Genomic DNA, 13,221 nt, shown 5'->3' with positions numbered 1-13,221 from the left:
GCTTTGGAGCCTGTCCTGGAACTCCCTTTGTAGACCAGGCTGGCCTCGAACTTACAGAGATCCGCCTGCCTCTGCCTCCCGAGTTAAAGGCGTGCGCCACCACCACCCGGCCCTCCAAAAGTTTCTTGATTCCTGAGCATAGATTACATATTTGTTGGTTGTATGTGTAAGTTAAACAAAGTTTATTTTCTAAGAGCATAGAAACTGTATGTGAACACACATACCATACATGCAATAAATTACTGATACAGAGGTGGGGAATGTGTCGTGATGAACATCTTGTGGTCAGAGGACAGCTTGTGGGAGTTTCTTCTCTCCTCCCAACATGCAGGGTTTTGGTAATGGAACTCCAGTCTGTAGGCTTGGCTGCAAATACCTTTACTTAACATCTCATAGGCCTTGCACTGCTATTTTTTTTCTCAAGTATATTTATTCTAGTAAATTTAGACTAACTAGGCTTAGTAATAATACATTGTAACATAAACCTCCTCCCAGCAACTTCCTGCCTCTGGTCTTGTCCATCAGACTGGAACTGTATCTTCCAGTGCCACATTGTATTTTCCTCTCTCATCCTAAACAAAGTAGTTATTTTGGCCAAAATTCTTCTTTTCTTCTTTGACTACTTTTTTGAGAGATTTGGCACCTGTCATTTTTGCCATTGAATTGGATCTTTTTACTTTCTAAAGGTAGCTTAACATATTTAGTTATTTATGTATTCATTTCACTTGTTCATATTTATATATTTTAACTTCTCTCATTTAAGTTGTTATAGGTGTTTCAACAGATACTATTTTGTCATTCTTTGGGCACACCTTTTCTTCAGAATGCAAAGATGCTTTGAACCCTGCCACACCCAAAAGTGCACTTCATAAAGTAGAAGTTATGCTTTACCCACTAACTTCCTTTAACTCCAGCACTTACTTAGACTGTTGGTCATGCTTTAGCATACTCTTGGTGCTGCCTTTAAGAATGGAATTGTAATCTTAGCCCTCAGTAGGCAGAGATAGGTGGATCTCTTCTGAATTTGAGGCCAGCCTGTTTACAGAGGGAGCTTCAGGACAGCCATGGCTACACAGAGAAACCTTATTTTAAAGACAATCAAAAAAAGAAAAAAAGAAATTGTATAACCATGGCATTTTAACATTTGTTTGAATTTAAAATCTTTAGAATTTAATTTCAGAGTGTTCTGTCTTCATTGTCTTTGAAATATTAGAAGTGTCATTTATGGGCTGTTGAGATAGATGGTTCCAGCAGATAAAGATGCTTGCTACCAATCCAGTGACCCGAGTTTGATCCTTGGGATCTATAAGCTGGAAGGAGAAATGAACTGAAACTTTTCTGTCGGTCACTCATGTATGGTGTGATAAACTTCTGCATGTGAAAACAAAAATAAAGCATAATTTAATACTGTGTTGATTAAAAATGGCAGTGGTAAACTGGGTGTGGTAGTGCAAACAGAGGTAGGTGGATCTCTGAGTTCAAGGACAGCCTAGTCTACACTGTGAGTTCCAAGGTAGCCTGGACTATATATACAATGAGACCTTATCTCTGAAAGGAATTGGGGGGGGGGTGGGAAAATGACTCAGTGGTTAAGTGAGCCCCCGTCCCCTTGTTCCTGCAGATGACTTAAGTTCTATTCCAAGCACCCTTATCAGGCTGTTTAAGGCTGCCTGTAATTACAGCACAAAGGGGTCTGATGCCTTAGACCTCCAAGAGTACCAGTACTCAGGCCCATATACCCACTTTCATTTTAAAGTGGTGACTTTTGAAGGTGGAAAAAATGTCACTGTCATTGTTAAAATACTTTTCTAATTCACTGCTTTTCTTATTTTGGTGCTTTTAGATACTAGACTTGAGCATGTTGTGCTTTATATTATCTATTTGTGTGTGTGTTCTTAATTTATATTTTATGGCGTGTGTGTTCTTTATTTATGTGTATGAATGTTTTGCCTATGTCTATGGACCACCTTGTATGCCTGATGCCTGCATAGGCTAGGAGATGTCAGATCCCCCAAGAACTGTGTTTGTAAGCAACTTTGTGGACACTGGGAATCAAACTCAGGTTCTCTGAAGAGCACCTAGTGTACTTAACTTACTAAGCTATCTCTCTAGCTCCCCATTACTTCAGATTTTTTTAGTTTTTCCGAGACAGGGTTTCTTTGTGGCTTTGGAGCCTGTCCTGGCATTGGCTCTTGTAGACCAGGCTGGCCTCGAACTCACAGAGATCCACCTGCCTCTGCCTCCCGAGTGCTGGGATTAAAGGCGTGCGCCACCACCGCCCGGCTACTTCAGTTTTTTAATGTAGGTTTTGTATTGCCATGTAGAAAGAAGCACCTTAAGATTTTTGCTGGGTGTGGTCTTGTCTGCCTAGGTTCCCATTACTTCTCAGTATAATATCTTGAGTCCAGACTGAGCAGCATAACCAAACTCTCAAATCAACAACAAAATGAGGTATAGTGGGTGTATTTCTTTCTTTTTAAATTTGTTTCATTTCACTCTGGTTTAATTATAGTGAGTTTATCTAAACATATATTCTGTAAACTTTCGGGGTCTAGGATATCATTTTAAGGTATCAGGAGGTCAAAATTATTGTCCTCATAACACTAAGATGTTATTTGTTGTTTCTAATGTGTTGACATTTTCACTGGTAGTATAAAAATAGTAGTGTTAATGTTTTTGTTCTGAAGATTGTAGCACCAAAGTAAACAAGTGTTGTTTATTGCTGTATATTTGTAGTTAAAAAAGAAAATACTTCAGATCTCACTTTTCACTAATTTTTTAAAGGTTTATTATCTCTTGAAATTATAGGTTTGTGTCTATATATGTGGATATGTGCACATGGGTATGGTTTTGTAGGTGTTTGTAAATCCTCCAGCTTAGGCATTGGAACTAAACTTGGAGTCTCCGCAAGAACAGTATATGGTTTTAACTGCTGAGTTACCTCTCCAACTCTCTTTTCACCAATTTTTTTTAAATATTTATTTATTTATTATGCATACAATATCCTGTCTGTGTGTATGTCTGCAGGCCAGAAGAGGGCACCAGATCTCATTACAGATGGTTGTGAGCCGCCATGTGGTTGCCGGAAATTGAACTCGGGACCTTTGGAAGAGCAGGCAATGCTCTTAACCACTGAGCCATCTCTCCAGCCCTTTTCACCAATTTTTGAGATCTAAGAATATTTAGCTGTTTATTTTCATGACATGCTGCTTTTTGCTACAGAGTAAACTGGCAAAATAAAAAAGTGCTTATTAAACTTGGAGTTTTGAAAACATCATTAAGAGTGATTAAAATGAACCACCCAGTTTAATTGACAGTTTTTGTTGTAATGAAAAAGTTAAAATTTAAAGCATAAAGTATAATTTTAAAATTCGAAGTGCAAAGGCTACAGAAAGTCAAGTGTTTAAAATGACTATCTAAAGAGTTGGTACAGGGAAGTATCCAGGATTTATGTTCATAAGCTCAGGCCTATCTTATGCACACATTAAGGAATGCATATGATTTCAGTAAATAAAATGATTGCATTTGAATAATGAGTTCTTAATACCTTCAACTTTTAATTTTCTTTACTTTAAACAATGGGCTTTGGGTGTTTGAATTTATTTAGTATTACTATCGTACTTATCATTGGTAGTTATATTAAATGTAATTTCCCCCCTCTGGATCTTAATTTGTTTTTGTCCTCCTCCCTTCTTTCCTTACTTCTTTTTCTGTATTTGTTTTCCAGGTGGAGTCTTTCATTTTGGACCAGGATGATTTGGAGAATCCAATGCTGGAAACAGCTTCCAAGTTACTGTTATCAGGCACTGCTGATGGTGCAGACCTCAGGACAGTAGATCCAGAGACACAGGCTAGACTGGAAGCTTTACTAGAAGCTGCAGGTATGTCTTGTGCTCTTGATAGTCATGTCTTCTTTGTTATCTGTACACATCTGTTGCTACTATAAACGTATGCTTCTTTATTTGTTAGAAAAAACACATCAGGTAAGAGTCTCTGAAAAATAGTTTAATTGCAGTGCTGCTGAGTGAATTTATTGCTAATGAATGAATGTTTGATATGTTTAATACCTAATACACATGAAACTAGGTTATATATTAATGGAATATTATAGCCCAAGAGGCTTGCCGTAGCCCAGTCCTTTTCTACCCTAGCACCAGTGGTTTAGTACTGAGTTGCAGTTTGCAGCAACTTTTTGATAGGAATTGATTGCATTGAAATCGCCAGTGTATAATACAAGCTGTCTTTTCAACTTGAATAAGCATCAGTACATGGATAATCTCATGTCACTTTTATTCTTTTCTACTCTTTTGACATCCCCATGTCTTTAAATGTAGATATAGACTTCATCATAGCCTTTCTGATCCATATGTATTCAAGGATTCCCTTAAAAATGCAGCCAAAAAAGTCAGTCAAAGGAAAAAAAATTGTAGAAATTTACTTTTAATGACTAAATATCCTGTCTGTGTTCAGAATTGATCAGTTCTTTCCTAATGTCTAGGTTTTGCAACTATTGAGCCATCCTTCTGGCCCTAGAATATCATTCTCAACAGAGATGTGTAAAATGTGTGAGGCTTTTGTTTGTTTGTTTGCTTTGTTTTTCCTCATTTGCTTCTGAAGGGCAAAATCCCCTGAGCTCTCATGTGAAAATGTCTTGCTGTGTTGGTGATTAATAGTTTATGCATTGAAGTTTAGTTTAAAAAATAATTTTCTGCAGATTTTGAAATTACTGACCTGTTGTCTTCTGCCATTGGATGTTTCAGTTGAAGTTTGATACTGCAGCTGTAATTATTTTCCTTTTCTGCACTACTAGGTCCTAGTCTTTTCCAGAACTTGATGGCATTTGAAAATTATTTTATTCCCTTGGGTTGTCTTTTCATATTATGAAATTGTCTTTTATTTTCGTGATCCCTGAGTTCTGTTTATGGCCAGTAGCAATGACATAAAAAGTTTATTCAAAAAGTGTGCACATCTCTTTTGCCAACTGATATATTTCAGTGTGACTTATTTGCTGGTTTCCTATTGCATTGTATCAATTTTTATACAGCAACAAGAAACAATACTCAATACCTAGTAATTTGTGGATCAGACACTAGAACATAGTGTGGCTGAATTCTTTTGCCTTAAGATCTTACAGACTGAAATCAACCTTGTGAAGTTTGTACCTGTCTGCTGTTTGGGAAGGTTTACTTCTAATCTTGTTGCTACTGGGAGAAGAAATCTCTTCCCTGTTGTTGTCCCTCTGACGGCTTCATCTTTTTTGGGCACTCAATTTCACATTCCTTGACGCACAGCTCCTTTCCATCTGTAAGCCAGTAAGGGCACATAGAAACCTTTCTATTTCTTCATTTCCCTATCTTTGTTATCTCCAGGCAAAGAATTCTCACTGCTTTTCATGAAATTCTGATCAGTCAGGACCCAGCAGGATAATCTGTTTGATAGATACCATGTCACTTTATGATGGCAGTAAATTTTATCATGTGTGTAGTCTTAAGAGTTTCATAAAATAGAGTCTGTAGAAATGGAGTCACTTGTTGCTCTAGAAAATTACCAGGGTTTAGTTCCTGCACCTAAGTGGTGACTCACAGCCACTGTTGACTTCTGACCCATTTTCTGACTTCTTGTAATCATGCATTTGCTCGATTCATGTGCCTTGTAGTCAAACACTTAGACACATGAAAATAAATAAATCAACCAAAGAATAATAGAGGATGATTATTTCAGTAGTTTTCCTACCTATAATTGCACACAGAACTTTTCATTTCTTTGGAATTACCTACATATTGGGATTTCTTGACAGACATGTCCACAAGTTTTAGTCTTCTGAATAACAAGCCTGGCTGCCGACACTCTGTTGCTTGGGAGTAAAAAGGAGGCTAAGGATTGAGTTGGCAGCCTGGGGGCAGCCTGGGGGTGCTCACCTTTTCACCATTCATTGCTCCTCCTCTCTGCCTCCCCCATCCTTGTTGCCTAATTGAGGTCCTGTCCAGTTTGTTTTTGGAGAATACATGGAGACTTGTATCTAATTGATTAGGTCTAGTTAGTGTCCCATTTTCATGACCAAAACCTTACACTTGTTTCTGAATCTCTAATTCTTTAGTTTATGATCACCTTGCTTCTCTTTGATGGCTGTGTTTCTACTTAGTGTATTCTACTTACCTTCCCTTAGATTTACAGTACCTTAGATTTAAAGATGTATTTTAGTTTTATTAAGGATGGAATTCCTGTTGTGTTCTGCTTAGTTTTATTAAGTTCTAAGAGGAAAGGGAGAAAAAATGATTTACCCTTATCTTTAAAAATCATACCTAGTTGTTGTAATGTGTTCTCTATGTTAAGTGTTGTGTTCAACTGATTAAATGTGTGAAGTTGGAAAGAATAATCTGGCTACACTTTTCTCTTTCTAGTTTTGGTTATTGCTGCTTGACATAAGACCACCATAATCTACCATTAGTTGATTTTGTTTATTAATATTTTTGTTGCATCCTGGTTATCCACTAAAATTACCTTTGTGGGCATGCGTGGTAGTACAGTCCCAGCAGTCTCTAGCATTCGAGTGGCTGAGGCCAAACTGCAAAGTAAAGATCCAGGTCTGAAAACCAAAAGAACAGAACTTAGGATCTATGAGAAGTTCAATTTTGAGAAATGATTATTCCCTGCTAGTTTGTTTGGTCTTTCTTGCTTGCTCTTGGAGATTCTGACTAGAATTTTTTATAGAGTTGGTAATAGCTTGAGAAATTAATTGTGGCCAATTCTCATTTGGAAATCCATGAAATTGATTTCAATTGTACCACAATAGATTTCCAATCACAATTTGACTTTTAACATGATACCAGCATATCTTTGGACTTGAGATACTAAATGTGTATGTGTGTGTGTTTGCACATGAGTTCAAGGATAGAGGTCAGAAGAGGATATCATCCCCGAGAGCTGGAGTTACAGGTGTTTGTGAAGTGCCTGATGTGGGTACAAAATTCTGTCCTGGAAAAGCAGCAAGTGCTCTTAGTCACCGAGCCATCTTTCCATGTTCACAGCACCTAGGTTTTTAGTAAGCGTCTCGGGTGATGTAGATTGGTAATTTGAAATAAAATAATAATGACTATTAATGGTAAGCTTGCTTTCTTAAGAATATCTGGAAAAGTAACAATTATGTTTATTCAGATGTTGACTATTTTTACTTTTTGTATTTCTTTCGTTATCCTAAATAATTTTAGATGATTCTGAGTATATGTGGTAAGTATCTGTAGTAAGTTTTTAAGAGGTAGCTATATGTAGGTTTTTTTTAATGCAGTCTCTATTATTCCATTTTCTTGAAGTAAAAATAGACATTTACCAAAAAATAGAGTGATATTGCTGGCACTTGTGGCATCAGTGAGTCAAAAATTCCTTTTCTAGAATTTTTTTTCTGTTTTGCTGTATATTGACTTAATTTTTGGGAGTTTTTCTGCATGTGGTGGAAAAAGTGACTAATTCATGACTCAGTACTTACAGCTCAACATCCTCTGAACATAGGTTCTTTTCTCTAAAGACATGACAGTTGTCTCAGAGACTTCTGTCTGTCCCAGCATAGGCTAAAGACCCACATCTGACCGTAGTGTGTCAGATCATGTGTCCAGGAACTAAAGCATGGATAAGCTTTTTAGGTTCAAGGAAAGTTGTTTACCAATGATTATAGCCAGATATGTCCATTATAGTATATGAAGATTATTTTAACGTGCAGGATTTTAGTAACCTGAGTTTTGCTTTGTTTTTCTTTTGTGTATTTCCACATTGGTGTGAAAATAATATAATAGGAATAGGCAAATTATCCACTGCTGATGGTAAAGCCTTTGCAGACCCTGAAGTGCTCCGGAGGTTGACATCGTCTGTCAGCTGTGCGTTGGATGAAGCTGCTGCTGCACTTACGCGAATGAGAGCTGAAAGCACAGCAAATGCAGGGCAGTCGGACAAGTGAGTGCTTTTGTGTTGTGATCTGTTTAAAAATGATTTTTCTAAGAAGGAACGTATTTAATATTTATCCAGCATTTTTTGTGCTTGATGCTATAGCCACAATACCTTTCTCTCATAATAAAAGAACCTTTTAAGTTGTAATTTTCTTAGTGCCAGTTATATAAGCAAACTAGAAGATTTGAAAATAGCTTAATCAAACTCAAAGTGAAGTGAACACTACTGTCTTCTTGACCAGTACTGACAGCCGTTGAGTACAGGAGTGGTAGCTCTTTGTCCAGACAGCTCGCTGCTCTTCTCCAAGGCACCATAATGGGTGCTGACACCTCCACACAAGTGACGTGGAGACACACAGAAACATACACATTAAAAAACTTAAAACTTAGAAAAAAAACCTTTGTTGCTTCTCTTATGTATTTAAAGAAGTAAATGCTATTGTATCAATTGTATTTTTTTCAGTTCATGTGTGTAGTTTAGAAGGCGAGGTTTTTGTTTTCTGAAGTTTTAAAATATAACTCTTGTTTCCAATGAATGTTAGGCCAAGAGACTTAGTTTTTGTCTGTCAGTTTCTTGTATGCCTGGTTTTAGTATTAGTAAGGATTCAACATATTATAAGTAATATTTTAATGCTTCCTAGTGCTGTGTAATGAACATCATATTTCATACATAAAGCCTGGAGTGGGAACAGAGCATCTGAAGAAATGTCATTACTATGTTAGAATTTTCAGTTCTTTCCAACTTCTTTTTTCTACCTCTTATTGAACATAAGCTATGTGGGGAGGTGGTCCAGGGGGTAAGGTTCTTGCTGAGTAAGGATGAGGATGTGAGCATGAGTCAGGAAGTGGAGATGAGAATTCTCAGGTCAAGGGCCCTCTTCCGACTTTTAGCTGTAAACAACGCTTTGTCTCTACAAGAGAAAGGGAGGACTGACACCCGAGGTGAGTGGATGAGTGAATATTTTCCCAGGTACTCAGTTATTAACATTACATGCTCCCATCTTGTGTCTGATATTCTTTTACTTGGTGGAAAAACTCAGTAGGCTTTCATAATTTGTAGATATCTTACCCATTTTATATTTTATTAATGTCATAAAATTTCTAGCAGTTGAACAAAAACTTAGTATATTGTGTTTGTTTAAATTTTTATGCTATATGATTTCACTTTTTACTGTGAATTAGACTGTACATCACTGAAAACATTTTAGAATACTGATTAATTTTAATTTAGAATGACATTAGAATACTTATATCATGCAGATTTTTTATGTCATCCCCTGAGATGATGCTCTTCTTCTTGTCACAGCCGCAGTTTGGCAGAGGCCTGTTCAGAAGGAGATGTGAACGCTGTGCGGAAATTACTCATTGAAGGTCGAAGTGTAAATGAACACACCGAGGAAGGGGAGAGCCTCCTTTGTTTAGCTTGTTCTGCTGGATACTATGAGCTTGCACAGGTCTGTATTAGGAAAATAAGCCTTTAAAATAGGCCTGTCTTTTATTAGGAGAAAAGTAAACTGTTTTTCCTGTTAAGCTAATTATAGCACAGTCTTGTTGCATACAGCTAGTAGGTTTTGATTCTTAGGGATCTTATGAGTAGGCAGGCATTATAGAAATATTAAACTTTCAGGATACCTTCTTAATATAACTTGTATAAACTTTTTTCTTTGTCAAGGTTTTGTTGGCAATGCATGCAAATGTGGAAGACAGGGGAATCAAAGGAGACATTACACCTTTAATGGCTGCTGCTAATGGAGGCCATGTCAAAATCGTGAAGTTGCTGCTAGCTCATAAAGCTGATGTCAATGCCCAGTCTTCAACAGGTCATGCATACTTCTTTTTCAGTTTCATTAGCTAATAGCATCACTTTTAATGATTGTATCTCATGAAAGTATTTTTAAGCGTAGTTGATTGTTTTTATTCTTGACTTTTTGTTCTTTGTAGGCCTGCCACCCAGCTTCCAAAAAACACATACAGAGGCTTATTATATGAATGCCCGGCCTTAGCTTGGCTTGTTTCTAACCAAGTTTTCTTAAGCTATATCATCTGCTTTTGCCTCTGGCCTTTTATGTTTCCCTGTTTCTGTATACCTTTCTTTACTTCTTACAACGTGGCTGGTTGTGTAGCTCCAGGCTACCCCCACCTTTTCTGGCTCCTTTGTCTCCTTTCCCAGATACCTCCTATTTATTCTTTCTGCCTGCCATCCCTGCCTATCCTTTCTCTGCTCAGCTACTGGCCAAGCAGCTCTTCATTAGACCAATCATGTGTTTTAAATAGGCAAAGTAACACAGCTTCACAGAGTTAAACAAATGCAACATAAGAGAATGCAACACATCTTTTCATCATTAAAATAAGCGAGACCAGCCTGGTCTACAGAGCTAGTTCCAGGACAGGTTCCAAAGCCACAGAGAAACCCTCTCGAAAAACCAAAAATAAATGAATGAATGAATGAATGAATGAATGAGTGCATGCTCCACAGCATAAACAAATGTTGCACATCTTAAAATAATATTTCACAACACTTATATGCTACATTTTTGCCTAAGTCTCTTTGAGGTTTAAAATAATATTGAAAGAAATGTGTCCTGTTGGCTTTATTAGACACTCTTAGCTTCTTTTAAAGTATATTAAGCACTCAGTTCGAAAGATTGCTCTGTAGGTGTGGAGAAGTATGGCCTATCCTTCTCAAACTCTGGCTTCCTTTTTACTATTAATGCAAGATGTGGGGAGAATGGGATGGGCAGCAAGGGTTAGACCATGACCCTCTAGTTTGCTAAATTGCTGCTCAGGAAAAAGAATTATGAAAACATGTGCAATGGGCAGTTACTTTAGCCTAAACTACTTTCTTTTTCTAAGGTAGGGTCAAAACTGGGTCTAGTGTTGTATGAAATTGTATTTTGTGAGTTTTTTTCAGTTTAAAATCAAATTTAGTTGTGTTTTTAAAAGAAGTTTAAAATTTTATTTTCATTTACCAAGTTGGGCTTTCTTTCTTTTTCTTTTTGATGGGAAGTTATTAATCACTGAGAAGGAATCCTTGTGCCTATCGTCTTGGTTCATACCTGCAATTCTTGCATGGGGGAGGCTGAGTCAGTCTTGCTATATATTGAGGTCACCTAGAACTACATAATATGTTCCAAAACCAAAACAGTGAATCTTTTAAAAATTATTTGACATTGGTCATTTATCTATCTATCTATCTATCTATCTATCTATCTATCTATCTATCTATCTATCTATCTATCTATCTATCTATCTATCTATCTATCTATCTTGTGGTTTTTCGAGACAGGGTTTCTCTGTGGTTTCGGAGCCTGTCCTGGAACTAGCTCTTGTAGACCTGGCTGGTCTCGAACTCCGAGAGATCTGCCTGCCTCTGCTTCCCGAGTGGAGTGCTGGGATTAAAGGCGTGCGCCACCACCGCCCGGCAACATTGGTCATTTAGTATATAGGTGTTTTATTTGTATATGTATATATATATATACACACACACACACACACACACACACACACACACACATATGGTAGGTTTTGGGTATGATGTCTGTTGACATTTATTACAAATAATGCCTTATGAAACAGTTTTTTTTGTTTTTTTTATGAAACAGTTTTTGTATAAAAGTTAACTTTAACTTTTTTCTCATTTGAGAAAGAAAAGGTTTCAGGAAGAAATTGTACAGCTCATTTACAGTTCTCCAAAGGTTTTTTTTTTTTTAATTAAAGTATAAATACTTTATTTCCGTGATCTCTGTCTTCCCTCCATTGCCTCTTTTCCCTTCCAAACCCCCTGATGTCCCTCCATTTTATGTTGTCCCCCCACCTTGTTACTCCCTCTCAAATTGACAGCCTCTTTTACTATTTATTGTTAAATATGTGCACATGAATATATAAATATGGCCTACTGAGTTCTTTTAGTGTGGGTTGTGTGTATGTGATTTTAGGGCTGATCACTTGTTAGATAATTAAGGTACTCCTCTCTGGGAAATGCTGAATCTTCACATATTAGCAGTCAGTAGTTGCTTTGTCTAGGGCTGGGACTCCAAGAGATTTCTTCTTTTTGATACATCTGTGGTGAAACTTCCCTGTCAAATCTTAATTCTCTAGTCTTGATAAATGTGTCTTGTTTTTCTGACATGTAATCTGACATGTATTTGGTTTTGTTGTTTGTCAGTACAAGGGATTGACCCCAGAATCTTTAACATGCTAGGCAAGCGTCTCCCAAATGAGCTAAGTTCCTAGATAGACCTTTTACTTTGTATTTGAAGTCAGGCTCTTATGGAGCTATCTAGATTCTCCTTAGATTCATTCTGTAGCACAGGCTAGTCTTGAATTTCTCATCCTTTTGCTTTAGCCTTCTAATAGTTGAAATTATAACCCATACCACTAGGCATATTAAGATACTGTTTTTAAGTAGAACGGGAGGACAGGAAGTTTTATTTCAGAAAGAGAAAGTACAATTAAATAATGCAATTATATGTGTCTAAGTATTTATTATGGGTACAGTTTTTTATTTCAGCTTTGTAAATGTAAATTTGATACTTTTAAACCTTTAACATTTATTTTCATTCATGTGTGTGCATGCACATATGTGCCATGGTGCACGTGGGGAAATCAAAGGGCGTCTTGCTTCATCTGGGTCCTGGGGATCAGACTCAGGTTGTCTGGCTTGGTGGTATGTCCATTTATGCATCTTACTGGGCTGAGATGCACAAGCATTTGTGTTTGTGTGTATGTGAGTGATGCTCACGTCTTCATTGTTTTCTTACCTAAACAGGCAACACAGCCCTTACTTACGCTTGTGCCGGAGGCTATGTAGATGTTGTAAAGGTGCTCTTGGAATCCGGTGCTAGTATTGAGGACCATAACGAAAATGGTCATACTCCTCTTATGGAAGCTGGAAGTGCTGGACACGTGGAAGTAGCCAGACTGCTGCTAGAAAATGGAGCTGGCATCAATACGCATTCCAATGAATTTAAAGAGAGTGCCCTTACATTAGCTTGTTATAAAGGTATAGTATAAATCTTTTTAAATAAAATGATGAAATTGAGATCAATTTTTTATGCTATATAACTTGTTAAATGTTTTATTTTAGATATGGTGGAAAGAAGAACAAGATCAAAGATGGATTATTTTATCCCCAGACAATTCAGGCACATAAACTTAGTGCAGGGCACAATGAAGTTTGAAAACTTTTTTTTAAAATTGATATTTATTGAGCTCTACATTTTTCTCTGCTCCCCTCCCTGCCTCTCTTTTCCCCCCATGAGTCGGGCCCCCCCCCCCCCCCCCC

At 37.2% G+C, this 13,221-nt stretch overlaps 1 protein-coding gene across 6 annotated transcripts in view; it reads left to right on the top strand.

The window, feature by feature from the left end:
• The window catches only part of Ankrd17 (ankyrin repeat domain 17), a 152,953-nt gene that overhangs the window by 59,568 nt on the left and 80,164 nt on the right, over positions 1 to 13,221 (top strand). For all 6 annotated transcript variants that reach the window (XM_026785104.1, XM_026785099.1, XM_026785102.1 and 3 more), the window contains exons 2-6: positions 3,728 to 3,881; positions 7,788 to 7,944; positions 9,244 to 9,391; positions 9,610 to 9,757; positions 12,706 to 12,939. In XM_026785104.1, coding sequence (XP_026640905.1) covers positions 3,728 to 3,881; positions 7,788 to 7,944; positions 9,244 to 9,391; positions 9,610 to 9,757; positions 12,706 to 12,939 — 841 coding nt within the window. The remainder of the gene's footprint in view (positions 1 to 3,727; positions 3,882 to 7,787; positions 7,945 to 9,243; positions 9,392 to 9,609; positions 9,758 to 12,705; positions 12,940 to 13,221) is intronic.

Source organism: Microtus ochrogaster, linkage group LG1 (assembly GCF_000317375.1).
Source record: "Microtus ochrogaster isolate Prairie Vole_2 linkage group LG1, MicOch1.0, whole genome shotgun sequence".
Classification (NCBI taxonomy): Eukaryota; Metazoa; Chordata; class Mammalia; order Rodentia; family Cricetidae; genus Microtus; species Microtus ochrogaster.
The sequence above is the reverse complement of the archived record's forward strand: the minus strand, read 5'-3'. Positions and strand labels throughout refer to the sequence as shown.